At 36.5% G+C, this 16,923-nt stretch overlaps 2 protein-coding genes across 2 annotated transcripts; both read right to left on the reverse strand.

Moving 5' to 3' along the window:
* Nucleotides 1-3,099: 3,099 nt before the first annotated feature.
* On the reverse strand, nt 3,100-9,531 carry LOC110796324 (uncharacterized). Its single transcript, XM_022001384.2, has 12 exons — nt 9,068-9,531; nt 8,488-8,597; nt 7,991-8,060; nt 6,310-6,457; nt 6,094-6,231; nt 5,209-5,348; nt 4,897-4,944; nt 4,575-4,685; nt 4,299-4,480; nt 4,095-4,216; nt 3,564-3,640; nt 3,100-3,482 (listed from the first exon to the last, which is right to left on the reverse strand). The coding sequence occupies exons 1-12, from the start codon at nt 9,314-9,316 to the stop codon at nt 3,369-3,371; spliced, it is 1,509 nt and encodes a 502-aa protein (XP_021857076.1). The 5' UTR covers nt 9,317-9,531; the 3' UTR covers nt 3,100-3,368.
* Nucleotides 9,532-13,543: 4,012 nt separating this feature from the next.
* Nucleotides 13,544-16,384, reverse strand: LOC110796323 (protein disulfide-isomerase SCO2). The gene is made up of 3 exons (XM_022001383.2): nt 15,734-16,384; nt 14,896-15,019; nt 13,544-13,982 (listed from the first exon to the last, which is right to left on the reverse strand). The coding sequence occupies exons 1-3, from the start codon at nt 16,142-16,144 to the stop codon at nt 13,930-13,932; spliced, it is 588 nt and encodes a 195-aa protein (XP_021857075.1). The 5' UTR covers nt 16,145-16,384; the 3' UTR covers nt 13,544-13,929.
* Nucleotides 16,385-16,923: the final 539 nt, after the last annotated feature.

Raw genomic sequence — 16,923 nt, forward strand, 5'->3', positions numbered from 1 at the left:
ACCTAAACTAAAAAAGTACCTCCTCTAAAATTAAAAAAAAAAAAAAAAGTAACATGTCTAAACTATAGAAGTAACATACCTAAACTAAAAATATACCTCCCCTAAAACTATTCCGTATAAAAAAAAATAACATGTCTAAACTATAGAAGTAACATACCTAAACTATAAAAAATACCTCCTCTAAAATTATTTTAAAAAAAGTAACATGTCTAAACTATAGAAGTAACATACCTAAACTAAGAAGGTATCTCCCCTAAAACTACTCCGTATAAAAAAAAGTAACATGTATAAACTATAGAAGTAACATACCTAAACTAAAAAAGTACCTCCTCTAAAATTATAAAAAAAAGTAACATGTCTAAACTATAGAAGTAACATACCTAAATTCGCAAGTGTGAACTGGTTTCACCATCAGTTGATGGTGAGGACAGTCTCATATAAGAATTTGGGTTTATTTTAACGGCTATACTTTGTACTTCGTCATTGATAAAAACCATTGCACGTAGTTTAAGTTTAATCCTTTACTTTTTTTTTTTGTAAATATCTTTATAGTTTTCGACATTATCAATGTCCCGTGCATTAGCACGGGCACATACTAGTGTAAGATAATTCTAAAGAGAGATCAAGCTAGAAACCATACACGTACTAACCTTCGGAAAAATGAGTGTTTCTAAGACTGGCGTACGACTCGGAACTCCCAACAAAATTTGATCCCATAAGTTATTAAAATAACGACCCAATTCTAGATAATTCAAGCTACTACATCCGTTTCAAAATGATCTTTACGCTTTCCGTTTTAGTCAATTTCATAATGTTCTTTACACTTTGCTTTCTTCTATTTTTGGACATGCAAATTTACTACCTTACCCTTCTTACCCCATAATATTTACATTTTTCCACTCACTTTCTCTTACTTTATTCATTTTTTTCTTACATACATCCACATTTTTACACATTTCTCTTATTTTATCCATATTTTATCCATATTTTATTATATTCTACCAAAATTTCTACTTTTGTCTTAATATTTGTGGAAATAGTAACCGTAAAAATCTTTATGAATTGGAGATAGTACAAAACACCGACGCGCAGTTGGTACTTCAACTCAACATGGTTTAGTTCCTTCAACCACAGCAGCCAGTCATATACACATACACATCTATCTATACTAATATATTAAAAGGCGTTTTGGAAAACGTCTATGTGTCACGTAGTACTCTCCCTTTGCGCCACATCATTCACTCACCAAGTGGTATGTCATGTCATGGATAACCAAAAATCAATACAACAAGGTTCGAACTCTATACCTCATGTCTGAATGATAATTCTCATTACCATCTTAACCAACCACCAATTGTGGTTTATTTCTTCACATTAATTTATAAATAAATGTTAGCATGAAGTCTAAACCAACTAAATTTTTATTTGATTTTTTATTTTCTATGGAATATTTTGAAAAAAATAAAAATAAATAATTAGGACAACTATGAAAAAACATGATGTCATGAATCTCATAAGCATCAACTATAGAAATACCTTGCATGGCTGCTTATATCTAATTTGGTGTTATATTTGAAGCACTTAGTTCCACTAGAAAACAAATTATACAATTGTAAGATGATCTAATTGAAAAATTACCTGGCATGATAACTTTTGACGTAGTGTATCTGTGTAGTTGACAAACTTAATTGATGTTTTTCACTTTGCGGTATACATGCATTTCGTCAAATATTGAGCTCAAAAAAATCTAAAATTTTAACTATTCAGTGTAGCGATCGGGGCATCGCCCGGGCCACCCACTAGTTCGTTGTTATACGGAGTACCTTTTTTTTTATTGAAAAATTGAGTATTTTTGTTTTTAAGTGGAAGCAAAACAGAACTTGAAATTGAAACAAACCTCTGTGCATGCGAAGTTCAGAGAAAAATACTAAACATTGTGTTAGAATAATAGTCTTCATTTTGCTTATGTGGGAGTATTTGCTAAGTGGGACATTGAGTTTGGTGTGCTGATATTGAATTGGTAAGTTTGGTGTGCTGGTATTGGGTTGGTAATATGGCAAATATATTATAGTGGGGGCTAATAATAATATTGTCCTAAGGAATGAGGGAGAGCCTTTGGTGAAAACGAACCTCACGCTCTTCATACATAAACATATTTGGCTTCAACGTAATATGGTTGTATGGGAGCACAAAGTTAAACACCCTAGATTAATTTCAGAATGCATTAAGAACATAGGGCAACCAGGATCAGTCAATTATCACTTGTTATAGCCTTGTCCTTTTGAGATAGTGTTTTCAAGTTATTTTTCTAGTTCCTTGGGCTTGGATTGTTTTTCCCTCCCCAAGGGGATTGTGGTTTTTCTGTTTGTACTGTGGTTCTCTTGATACGGGTTTTTGTTCGGCTTTTTTAATATATTTTTTCACAAACAAAAACAAAAAACAAAAAAATTCTGAGGTTGATGATTGCTTTTGCAAGAGATTTCATTTGAGGGATATAGTAGTGTGTAATGATAAATTATCATGGTATTCAAAATACTCCAAATTAAGAGTATCAATAACCCCAGAATCATTGTTATCAGCTGTATCAAGTTGATACAGTTTTAAACTCAATCTCCGGAGAGAAGATGAAGTGATATTCGCGACATGGATATGGTTAAAAAAGGCATCCACATCAAGGTCTTTACTAAGTAAAGGGCAGCTTGAAACTAGTGTTGTCAGGAAGCAAACCTCTGCAATGAAAGCCGCACGGAGGTTGGCATGGTGCAAGTTTGATCAAGACCAAGGTTGAAATCAAGCTTCAATATGGAGACTGGTATGCATGGAGGACAGTTTCCACAAAGTTGACAAAACTGGGGAAGCGTTCGATTCGATGGGGACATGACAAACAATGATTTATAGAGGAATCATTGAGGTCAAGGGTTGTAATCCAAGGTAAAACACCTCTCAATTTTGTAGACAACATGCACACACAAGCAGCATCCCTGGTAGAAACCAAACAAGTATTCGGATTAACAACTCAATAGGCAAACTAGTGAGCCTATCATTATTATAATGTAAGGTGTTACATGATTTGAAGCTGAAATCCATTGACGCAGGTCCTGAAAACCAACCCTTAGTTAAGGGTAATCAATTATTGAATCGATTGAATAGTGAAAATGGGAGGCAGAGATTCAGGATACAAAAATACATACCAGTCCTATCAAATGTGAAATTTCGAATGAAGATATTGATGAGAAATTTCGAATGAAGGAATTCAACAGTTTCAATGTTGGGTAAAAAAACATGTTAAAGAGTAATTAACACAAAAGAGAGAGGGTAAAACGGAAAATACAACCTACAAGTGTGAACATGTCACATATACTAGGACTTTAGGAACTTGTTTTAGCTCTCTTCCATACTATAACAGTACCACCAGAATCAGATGAAGCCAGCAAGTTCTCTCCATGGTTCCAGGTGATACCTATAACTGATGAACTATGACCCTGTGATGGAAAATGGTTCCCTAAATTAGTATAACGGAGTGATGGATCTTTGATGGAATATATGGCAAGAATTAAATTTACCTGCAGCTTGTTTACGCAAGTATGCCTTGGCCGAGTCAAATCATAGAAGTACACATTAGAGTCCTCGCTTCCAGCAACTTCACCCATATAATAGAAGAATCAGCAGCCAATTTATAGACAAAGTATCACTAAACTACTATAGTAATGCAATATAATCACAGCAAAATTTTGCTTTTCTCCACGGCTTGCAATACCACAGAGAGCAAATGACTCCGATGTTCAGTAGGGTAATTATTCACTATAGTATCACAGTCTGGAACATTAACAGTCTAATCACTTCATTACCGATAATAGATCACCTAAAGATAAAATTCAACTGGTTTTGATGAGGATGTACAAGAACCATCAGCCCAATGGAAAACTGTTAAGTGATAACACTAAATAACAAGTGAACATGAAGGGTAGATACAGAATGTTCTTTAGGAACACATGTAAAACTAGCAGACTGATAATTTATTAAGGACTTGAAGGTCTGACTTGAGCTACAAAAGCTAAAAAGATTTTTAAAAGAGCCAGGAAGAGAAAGCAAACCTATGTACTCTCCCTTCTCAAGGGATAATAAAGGACAGAAAGAAGCTCGAATTCTATGCACTCTTGGGGTTAACTTGAGAGAGCAACGAAGCGTCAAGTACCCTTTTACCTCCAAGGCAACACTGCAGGAGAACCATCATCAGACCCCACAAGCTCAAAAAAGACGCCTGAATTGAGTTTATTTTATTAAATAGTCATCCAAACCTGAAGAATGCCAAACTTCCATCCTGAGTGCACGTCAGCAAAACAGGACCGCGTGCCAACAAAGAAAAGGTTCGGTACTGCAACACTGTCACCGGGGACTTGCGCTTACTCCCATTCCGATTTCGATGTAAACGAGATAAAGCTCCAGTCCGAGAGTTCATACCTACAGTATATATACATCCCTGCAAACATCATCCCGCTGAACTATATTCATGCATAAAGACAAATATTACTCCTAGGACAACAATACCAACTTCTGTGTATGCAGGACACTACCTTAGCATCGCCACAAAAAAGAAGCTGGCCAGTGTGATCATGGTCCAGTGCAGTAACCTCATCTTCAAGAACATGCTTATGAATCAATCGACCAGTACTGAAATTATAGACCTGCAATAGCATACAATAACCATAACAAAGATGTCAAAGAACGCAGAATGCTTAACAACAAGAATAAAACTCAAACCCACTGCTGAAGAGAACATATTCATTCAACTTAAGGAAGTTTTTAAATGCATGAGTCAAATATTTACTAGGAAATTGTAAAACGAGCCATTTTCTCCACCTATTTGGATGCAACGGGCAACATTACGGAACTCACATTAATTTCCTTGTTTGCATTCCCCACTGAAAGAAAGTTATTGTTCACCTGCATCAGGAACATATTAAGTAAGAAAGCATCCACGATATACTTATCGTAAGAAGAATATATACAGTCATGGGTTATGTAATCAAAATCTTCAAACACTAAAGTAGCACATATCACTGTAAATCCCACGAAATAGGCAACAAAAGGAAAATGAGTCAACTACCATGTCATCTCAATGATCAAGCTTAGACTAACGAATATAATGTTACAGAAAAGCAAGAGAAAATCCATATACGAGCGTATATAGTAAATGGAAGCACTTACAGGGTGAAAACGTATACACCATTGTAATGAGACTCCGTAAATAACCCGAATACAGACACCTTTAGATAGGTCCCACACTCTCACTGATTTATCAAGTGATGTTGAAGCAATGTACTGGTTGTTCGCTGTGAAGTCAAAATCTGGACAAAAGGACAAATATTTAACTCAATTTGGCACACTACTCTGTTTTTTGTAAATAACTACCTTAGACTATGTTTTTGTGTTGGAAACACTATCACTTTACTGTTTTTTCATTTTAAAACTAATGTATCTCTTTCATTTCTTAACCGTTTTAAGTGATTCAAAGCTCATTTTTCTCCTTTTTCTGTAAAGATTTCATAGATACCGATATTTCATAACAACTCGTTTGATCCTTCGCTCATGTTTTAAAAGTTCACAAATATTTTACAATTCGTTTGATTCTTCACAAAATTCCAAAAGCAAAGTCACTATGTATACACATAAAGGAGGAGAATGAGCTTTAAATCACTTAAAACGATTAAATAACGAATGAGAAATCTTAGATTTAATTGGTAAACTAAAATATAGTTGTTCCCAAATTTTCTTTAAGTTTTGACCACTTATCCATGTCCTACGTATGTATTTAACTCTACAGTATTTACATAAAGCTAAAAGGCTCAAAGATTCATTTGGAAAGCTATTAAAGAAACACAAATAGCGTTATTGAAAGGTACCTAACAACAAAACCATCCATACATACCATTACATCCTTCATACATCAGTAGGCTATACAAACAATTCAGTTATATAAGACCAATGAAGAAAGGTTGGGGATTCCAGGAGTGGGAGGAAAAATAAAGTTCACATAGCGCGCTAGACTACACGTAAAAAAAACTGGAGAGAACAAGTACCAGTTCACTTCACCTGTGACATCTTTAGAATGCCCTATCAGTAGTTTTGTGACTGAAGGAGGGTCCGAGACAGCGCAAACTGTCAGAGATCCATCGGCTGCTCCATATGCGAGCAAATCAGAACTCATGTGCCCGAACTTCAATACAGTTACTGCATATAAGATCAATTAGCACGAATCCTGTACTTTTGCTGTTATACTCTTCTATAGAACAAAAAAGCAATGATCACCTGCAACTTTGCACTGATCAAAGATACAGTGCATTCCTACAAATGAATAAGCAGGTTCAGTTTTCCTCCTTGATCGGTCAAAGCGATGGTCATTGTCACTAGTACTGGAGCTAAAACTATTTCTTGCTTGGCTGCTACCTCGTAGATCCTGAAATAGCAAGGAAAAAGCAACTTCTATAACATGTGAAAGATAGACAATAGCACAATTTCCAGCTTCTATCCACAATATGTGCATCTGGGAGCATGGTTTATCCCACATGTGTCCTATGTATATTTGGAAAGATACAGGTTTTGATGAATATTGTCCATTTACCCTTCTTTGGCCTTTGGATTTTAAACGAGTAAAATAAATGACTCATTAAAGTGCCTCTTATCTTATATATAGTGAAGCATGTAATGCCAGACAGTCATTGACTCATTGTGCATCAAATCAAGAGCCATACACTAACAACTTTTCTGCTATTCCGGGGATAAAGCTCCGCACACTTGATCTTCAGGCTTAGTTTTAAAAAGCGCGAAGAGCACTGAAGCGCAAAAGGGCCCTGGAGCTTAAGCGCAAAGCGAAAGCGCACGCTTTTCGTAGGCGAAGCGCACCCGGAAATAAATAATAAAATTTCAAAGTTCAGAAAATATGGAAAGAAAAGATTGAAAAAAAAAGAGAAATCAAAACGATGAAAGAAAAATTCAGATTCCGACGGGAGAAATCCGGCGAGAAGGCTAGAGAAATCCGGCTACGGAATAAAATTGCACTAGGGTTTTCAAAAATTTCCCAAATATTTGCTTTTTTTAAAAAAAGAAATCACGTGATACTTTAAAAAAGAATATTAGAGTCACGTGACTTTATTTTTTATAAAAAAGAAGGGTCTGATGTGCGCCCAGACTACAGGAAGCGCAAAAGCGTTAGGAAGCGCAGAAGCACCGAAGCGCTAGGAAGCGCGCGCTTCCTGTATGTCGCTAGGCTTTGGTTGGCAGAAGCGTTTTGCTGTGAGCTTCCGATCTTTAAGCGCAAAAAAGCGCGCTTTTTAAAACTAAGTCTTCAGGAGAGAGGCTTTTTAGAGGCATGGGGGTACTTTTGAAGGCTGTGAAGAGTTTGATGATTACCAAATACAACTTCAGGAAGTAAACATTAAGTGCAAGTACTCCTCAATTTTCAGAAATAGTGTTGAGAGTAGCTAATGTTACTACAATATTAAGGCCCAATCCAGCAAGCTATTTGGTCCAGTTAGAGTCCAAACAAAGCCTTTTCTATTTTCTGTTTTATTTGGTTTTGTAGTAAGAATGACAGTTGTCTTTTGTCAGCTTGTAGGCCACTTGTCCTAGGTTAGGTTGGTGGGATTTCTCACATAGTTTGAGGAAGATTGCACCGCCTATTTAAAGGCATTATAATGCTCATTTAAGAGCAAAGAAGAAACACAAATGAAATGAAAGAAAAACATTGCTGGTTGCTGCATATTCTGCTTGCTATTTGCTTGTTGTGTTTGTGGTTGATGAACTTATAAAGTTCACAAACAGAAAGTCCCACAACACAAGTGTGAAATGCATATTACTACACGAGAAGGAAGAAGTGTAAACAATTAATATTCTGGTCTCAGTTCGGGTCTCAATGTCTCACACTCTAGCAAGCCATACCTCAATAAAAGGAAAAGTAGCAGAAGTAAAATGGGAGATGACATTCACATACCCTGCTAGAGTTCAAGCTGTCCACCTCCAACAGAAGGGAGAGTGGGCCTGGAGATGCAATCCATCGTCCACTGATTCATCAACCAGTAAATGAACCTGATGTCAGAATTGTTCGGAAATATGAATTCAAAGTTGACACTAGTAAATCAGACCATGGCATACTCTACGTGTTCACAATCGAAAGAAAAGCACCAGAGGTTGGGAAGCAAAGAAACAAGGTTATTTCCATTTTTTTCTAATAATTTTTTTCCTTTGCGAAGCATGAATTAAAAACATCAACGTGTGGGTGGTTGAGAGGAGGGGGGGCAGGGTGAAACAGCACGGTACAGGAGAAAATGGAATGGGACTACATATGATCTATAATAGCATGGACAGGAGAAAATGGACTAAAATATCCAATGGAACATTTCAGCCTCTTTATAAACGCAAGAGCCATGCCAATTATATTAACACTCTCACAAGCAATGAAAAACTAGAACGAAACTAAATTTCAGCAACCTTTGATTAGGAGTGCTTGATTGGCTTTGCAAAAGGAGGCTCTCCCAGTTCCGTGGTCGGTTGATAAAATTACGATACGCTGCATAACCTTTACCATTACATCTCCATTCCTACAATACAAAAACAGATATAGAATCTAATAAGAACAATACTTTCAGTTAGATGAGTGAATGGCAATACTCTATCACTTTAAGTGCATACGCCGATTAACACAGGCCAAAAAGCTGAAAATTGGCATAAATAAAATCAAATTAGCTAAACACGACATACATTTTCCATCTTTTTGCACAATTTCTACACGAAAACGGTAGCATTACGAAAACATGAAGTGCATACCCTACATTCTAATAGCAGATTGAACTTAACTAATAAACATGGAAAAGAGGCTTCAACTCAAATGGCATTCAAGTAAACAATTAAAAATGACCTAGATCACAAATCAACCACACAGATGGAGATCTAACAAAGCAGTTCAATTCAATTATCCAAAAATTAACCAAACCAAATCAATCAAATGAAAAATTGCACATATTACTGATTAATTGAATTCGATTAATATTAGAGACGGAGAGAATCATACAAGTCTGCGGTGGACACCGGATTGAGCTTTGCGATAAAGTAGAAGGCGGCGAATTCCGATGTAATCGATATCGGAATCAGCGACAATTGGCTGAAGCAAGCAGCTAAACAGCTCCGGATCTACTTCTTCATTCTTCTCCACATTCTTTCTCCTCTCTTCTTCTTCGTGTGCTTCCTGAATGTTCTTCGCTACTTTCTCTCTCTTTTGACTTTGCTCTACTGATTGTGGTTCATCTGCCTGGGCATCCATTGCTAGGAATTCTCTGGAAATGTGTTCTTCATCTGAAGAAGATGGCAATAATTGCTGAAAAATTTAGAGTAAATTTTATTGGATTACGCACTAAATTCGATTTGATCAGGAAGAGTTGTTGAATTTCAGGAATTTGATCGAATTCTTTCTCTCTCCTCTGTTTAACTTCAATCGTAATTTTCAGAAAATGGTGATTAGAGCTGGGCGGCACGTGCAGCACACATGCCTCGTACCTTAACGTGTTCTGTTTGAAATGCGCCAGGAAAAGTCACATGGTGTTTGCTTCGTGCCTCTTTTTCGAAAATGAGGCTCGTGGCCTCATGCTAGAGTTGTCAAAAATTGACCTGATCCGAAAATTCGACTTGAATCGATCAAATTCGTAATTCGATTCGAATATTTGGTAAAATATGTAACCTGAAATTCGACCTGTACCCGACTCGAAAAAATCGATAACCAATTTTAGCCCGATGTTGTAAAACCTGAACTTGAACCCGATAACCGAAGATACACGATTGAACAATGATCTGAACCCGATTCGATACCCGACATTGACCTTAACCCGATTTTTACCACATAACCTATTAGTGATTCGACCTGTGCAGTAAATATTTTACGCTTGAATATTTTGAGATGACCAAATCAGCTATTGACTCAATCTTAACCCGTGTTCGAGAGTGAACCCGGCCTGAATTTTAACCGACTCGAAAATTATCCGATCCGAACTTGACCCCAAACCCGAGATTAACTACTACAAACCCGACTATATAAGACCCAAACTCGAAATTAAACCCGACCGAACATGACTCGACACGAACCCGACTTGTACCGGAAATGAGAAAAAAAACCCGACATGACCCAACCGAAAATCAACCCGACCGAACCCGGCCTGCACCCGAATGATAAAATGACCGACAAGACCCGGCTTGTTCATGACCCAAGAACCGAGATGACCCGACCCGGACCCGATCCGATGACCTATTTTGACAGCTCTAGCTCATGCACGTCACAACCCATGTGCCGCGCCAGCAAAGCCTTTACTGTTTTTAATAATTTTTCATTATTGGTTAGAATGACTGGGCCTATATGCGGGTCGACACGTCGTATTTGTGATTGGCTCGTGTCAAGTTTCTAAGAAGATGTCCACAAATGGGCCATTGGTTATCGGCGTACATTTTATGATGTGTCGGACTTAAGATTGTTTTAAACAAATTTGCACTACCGGAGAAAAAAAATATCTACATGACTACATCTATGGAAAATCTTTTCCGTGCATAGTTGATTTATTTTAGGATATTCACGAAATTTCAACAAACATGTTACATTTTAAGGCGCTTTTTTTCTTCATTGGATGACACCTGAACTCGTTTGAATTAAAATTAACTAAATTTATTGGACTTGTTAAAACTCATTGACCTGATAAGACCTACAAGAATTTGATTGCAACTTATTGAGTCTGATCATACATGATTGCAAGATAGTAAACTTATGGAACTTGATTGAATTTATAAGATTCATTGGAAATTGGGGACAACTAGCAAATTTAGCCCCAAGACTTTGGTATGATGTGCAAATGAACCCCATACCTTTTAATTAGACCTGATCAAATGGCAGGCCGGGCCGGGTTCGGCCGGGCCCAAGCATACAAAATCAGCCCGTTGTGTCGGGCCGGGCCGGGCCAATATTCGGGCCAAAAACTGTGTGCAAACCCGCTATTTTCGGGCCTAAAATACAGGGCTTTTCGGGCCATTTTCGGGCCGGACCAAATTTATAACTAAAAAGTCTAGTTTTGTGTTTCCCAAACCCGCCAAAAAAATTAAAAATTTCGTGTCGGAAAATTCTGCCCAAACCTGCAAAAAAATCGGCCGGGCCAGGGCCGGGCCGGGCTCATCTTGATCAGGTCCACTTTTAATTAAAGCAAATGAGTCTCTTAACTTTTCCCGAACGAGCAACCCACACCTATCAACATTTGTCATCATAATTTCATCGGAAAACAATAATGTAAGATGAAAAAACGCTACTCCCTCCGTCCCAGATTAGTTGTTACACTTAACATTGCACAAAGTTTTAGGCAATAAGTAGTTGTTTGGTTACCAATTGTTATTTTATTGAAAAAGTATATGTGATAGGAGTTAGTGTGATATTTTTTAATTGAATGAGAGAGGGTGTGGGGACAAAAAAAAATTAGTGGGAAGAGAGAGACAATATAATAATTGTGGGGTCATTCCTATTTAGAAGTGTAACAACTAATTTGGGACGGACGAAAAAGGAAAGTGTAACAACTAATCTGGGACATAGGGAATATTATTTTCTAAATTAACGGCAGTCAGATACTACCTCCATTTCATAAAGTTCTTTACGCTTTGAAAAATGTGTCTAAAAATTAAAACTTTGACCATAAATTCTCACTACTATATCTATCAAAAATTATCATGAGATATTTCGTTAGATTCGTCTCAAAATGCATTTTATAAATATCAACTTTTTATAATTTTTTGCCATACGAAATTGAATATTTTAACGGTCAAATATTGCACCAGAGTCCGTGCAAATAGTAAGTGTAAAGATCTTTTTGAAACGGAGGAAGTACTTGTTATCTTCTCCTACCCTCCAAAGCTCCACTCTATATCTCATTCCGTAGACAAACCTTCTTTGGCTCCCTCAATTACCCATTTTACATTGCTATTTATAGGCTTTTGTTCCGGTGGCTCAATATATAAATTCAAAATGCCCAGATCTTGTCTTCTATAATGTCAACAAATGTTTATAAGGGTGGGTCTGCAAATATTTATTCATTTAATTTGGTGAGGCTTTGAGAAAGATAATGGTTGAAGATATGATAAATATGAAAAGCCAATGTCTTTAGTTTTGATCTCTTTTTTACCAACGAGAATACAATTGATTAACAAATTAAAGGCTAACTACAATTAGAGCCTTAGAAGAAGTCAAAGAAGCGAGATAAACATTTGAAGTTAGTGGCGTTTGAGTGTTTCGTTATTGATTTTAGTAGTTTTTCGGTGAGTGTTACTCTTTGTTGTTGAGATTATGCCGAAAATATTAGTTCGGTCTTAATTGCACCTTCTGTACAATATATAGGGTTAATTTGCTACGATCAAAAGGTAAGGGCCTAATTTGCACCTCCAACTAAAGTGTAGGGGCTAATTTGCCAATTTTTCCAAAGTGATTGACCTGATGGGACCTAATTGTTATTTATCTGAACTTACCGGACATGAAAGTTATTTTTTTAAGGTCAAGAGAACACACCCTTAAAACGTACTTCTTTTGTTTTTTTACTTATTATATTTGACTTTTAACACTATTGTTCCACTTCATTTTGACCATTATTTGCTATTTATTCATAATAAAAACATGTTATTTTGGATAATTATTTTCGATATACATTTTTCAAATGAGTCAAAATTATGTGTTGACAAACTTGTCAAGACAAAGTAGAAAATTTAAAAGAATAACGGAACTAAAAATAACTTTGTCCTCATGTATGCGATGCACATATTATTTATTGTACGAACCATGAAGTGCTATAACAATTTACCAACTTACCATCGTTAGATCGAAGAAAAAAAATAGAGCATACTTTGTAAGTATCATACCTTTATTTTCATGCTATAAAAATCATCAATATAGAGTTACAGACAGTTTTAATAATGGTTTTTTCAGGTTTCTCCCAAACTTTTTTCGGACAAAATCAACAATTAAAAGGTTAAAATGAGTTCTGATGGTAATTTGAAGCATCAATTTCTTTTTTGTTGGACCATAGGAGGAACAACGATTAGCTTCAATTTCAACGAGGAAGGAAGGAGAGAAGGACAGTTGGCCTTCTAGAGGGGAAGTGACTCTTTCTTTTTAAAAAAAATTTAAATTTTTTTGATGAACCAAACACCCGATTTAGGTTCCCCATACCTGATTAACTTTTTTTTTAACGTTATTGACTAGAGGATTATATTAAGAAAATGTCCAAGTCACAACTACTCCGTACAAATTAGTAGGAAAGTTGACGAATTTAGAGGAAAGAATGCAGAAATAACACATCACAACAAGGTTGAAGTATGAACATACCAACTCCGAGGACAGCAGAGCAATTCAAGTAAAGTGAAGAGAACGCATCCTAAATAGCAAGAGGGGCACAAATCACAATACTCCATAACATTAACAAGCAACGTTGACAAAATCTTCAGGGGGTAAATTATACGAAAATGACCAATTGCAGTCTGTTTGCTAACAAGGAAATAATTGACAGGAATGGCAACAAAGTATACTAATGAAGAGTACATAATCCTATCAGCATAAGTAGCATGAGGACGTTAATGTGTTTCTTCCCAGGTTGCATCGACCCTTTCTAGGCTTCAACCTTGGCATAAACAACCCTACAATTTAAAGATTATGTACAAAATATGGAACAAAAAGTTCCAGATTAAGAAGCTCTGATGCTGCCGTAACAAAATTTATAAATTCTCTTCTTTTTTTCCCCTATAAATTTGATATTAATATGGTTATAGGAACATTTCTCATCAGAATATTCTTTAATGTACAGAGTTACACATTGAAGCAAGAAGAACTAACAAGTCGCTAATGAGATCAAGGTGGGTTTCTATTACTTAATCCTCCATCGATTCAAACTCCCTTCTGGCCGATATCTTCTGAACATATCCTGCAGCCAAGAAATAACATACAACACAAGTTATAAGATTTACCTTTCACTAACTCACTACATAAGCACTTATCGGCTAAACATCAATAGCAGAAGATTACAACAAAATTAACTAATTCGAAAGGAGACGAGATGATACAGATAGATAAGCCACAGGGCCCACAGCCCCTATATTACCCAATGAAAAAGTTACAAGATGAGAAACTCAAAATGCCATTGATCACAATTCCATCCAAGAGAAACCCAAGAGTACTTTTACACCCGGGAGTAGGATGGACAGTTGGAAAAAGGGAAAAGCTATGGAGAGTGATGAAAGTGCTGGTGATAATGATACTCAAAGGAATGACCTTAGGAATGCGGCATTCAAGTAGTCTTACTACAATCCTCACTGAGAGGATTACAAGTAATGAACACCAATGTCCAAATTAGATTTCACATTAGAGAATAAAAAAACAGAATACCACTAATCAAATACTTGTATGAACAATCAGTAAAGAGGATGCAGACTCGCAGTATGCTGCTCAGACGCACACTTGTGAACTACGAGTACAACATTTCTCATGAAGAATAGTTGCGTGTACATACTGTTCTTACCATTTGTTTGAGACAGGACACTTCAAACTTATGATTAGCCTATAATCTAAGTACTCTTAATCTTGCACAGAAGCTTTGATCTTTACAGAAGAGCTCCTCTTCCTTTTTTTTCCCTCAACCTTTCCTAGAGAAACTACATACTAAAGCTCAAAAAATTGCAGTTCATTAATTAATCCTGCCTTCAAACTTTGTGACTGCATCTAAAATTCTATAACAACGTTGGCAATATAAAGTTATACAGATTGCTATGACTAAACTTGCCTCAGAAAAAAGGAATTTGAAATTAAAACTAAATACAGAACAACTCCAGAATTCTTACCAATTCCCATACATGGTATGCATTTGCAAGTAGTCTTCCCTCTTTTGTTGTAGTAGTTGACATACCCTGATCCTTGGCAACTCCGACACTTCCCCGTCCACTCAAAAACAGGCACCTTACAATCCTAAACTCAACAAAACCAGAATAAGACAAGATAACATATAAGATGAAGATGGGAGTATTACATAATCAGAAACTTGGATAATCTGATCTATCTATCCATCCACCATTTCCACATGAAAACTTCAGTACTCAACATGAATTCCATCAATTTACCAAATCTATTATCTCCATCAAACAACATTAGGAAAGCATAGGGTTCATTGTCATATTATCTTCCTACAAATGGCAAACTAAATAATACAGAGTACTAGAAATCGTGCCGTAACAAACTGCAGTTCTAGCTAGTGACCCCAAAAAATTCAACCAAATACTTCAAAATCACCAAAATTATCCAATTTGTGATTAACAACCCAATTCTTTGATTCTACAACTCTTCAATGAAGAAGAACAAAAAAAATTAATCAATGATGCTAGCTAGCCTAGTTGCGCAATTGGTAAAGTTTTGAACCCGGTGGTATCCAGACGTGAGATTGAATACCGTCTATCTACTCCCACCCAAAAAAAATTAGCATTCGTAGTAAAATATCAATTTCATCTTCAAAGTATCCCAAAATGTCAATGTCATCCTCGAAATATCCGAACATTTCAGGCTTTACCTCAAAACCCAATTTTTCATTCAAACAAGTTCGCAATTAGGCAAAAAACACAATTAAAAACTCACAATGACAGAATTAATCAAGTAATCAATTTCAGTGAAATTAATAAGAAAATACACCTCAGTTAGAGGATCGCAACGAAGACGACGATCGATTTCTTCAAGAGACGTAGGGGCAGTATTGGGATAGGTCATAGGAAGAGGAAGAGGGTCAGAATCGTCAAATAAATAACTCTCTCTATTCCTCGACCATTTCTTCTCTATTTTTCCATTCAACATTGGCTCGTCGTTATTACTGCTGCTGCTGCTACTCCCTGAAACGGCGTCGTTCCCTCGAGGTCTAGAAATGTCGGGGATTTGAAACCAATTAGAAGAAGAAGATGATGAAGAGGAGGAAGCTGCCGGGAAATCGGGTGCACGGGATTGTATTGAGATGGTGGGAATAAACCGAGGAGAGAGGAAGTGGGGTTTTGAAGTTGAAGTTGAGGGTGTGATTAAGGAAGAAGATGTGCTTAAATTTGCCGAAAACATGTTTTATATATATATAACGGATTAAGATTAAGATTAAGATTAAGATTGTATTGCGTGACTCTTGTGATTTGTTGAGAGTTTTGATTGGAAATAGTGAATTAGAGTTGAAGTAATTGGGGATTCTGGGTTTGGAATTGTTGTTTTGTCGCCATTGAAGCTGGAGGTTGAGAGGTTTGTTTGGCTGGACTAATGAGAGTCGGAGAGATAAGAGGTGAAAGAACGAGCCAACGTGGTGGTTGGGGGGAACACGGAAGTGTTGGCAGTCTTGGCACAGAGTGGAGGTTCACAATCGGGTTGTTCGGTTGGGTTCGGATCATATTTGGTTAAACACACATTTTGTTCAAGTACAAACCGGGTCGGCAGTTCTTTAGAGGGTGAATCTTTTTTGGGTGAGGCGATTTTTGGTTTCAGAATGGGCCGGCTTCGATCAATTTCTAGTCTACGGACTACAGAGATAAATAGACAATTATTTTTAATTTTACGGTTTTTTCGTGAAATGCTTTCGAGTTTTGACGAAATGCACCAAATACACCCACGTCTTTCGAACCACATAATATATCGCTATTTCATCCTAATTGTTCACCAAATACCACTGATCTGACCTTCTGTTAGTCCTCCGTTAAGTCATGTTTATAATTCACAGAATACCCCTATTTATAAGCTTATTGCACAATATACACCTATTTGTAAACTTAGTTGCACCAAATACCCAAATTGCAGGAATTTGAATTTAACGGCTAGTTTTATTAAACCTAGGGATAAAAAAATATAGTCGTTAT

This window comes from Spinacia oleracea, chromosome 4 (assembly GCF_020520425.1).
Source record: "Spinacia oleracea cultivar Varoflay chromosome 4, BTI_SOV_V1, whole genome shotgun sequence".
In the NCBI taxonomy this organism is placed as follows: domain Eukaryota; kingdom Viridiplantae; phylum Streptophyta; class Magnoliopsida; order Caryophyllales; family Amaranthaceae; genus Spinacia; species Spinacia oleracea.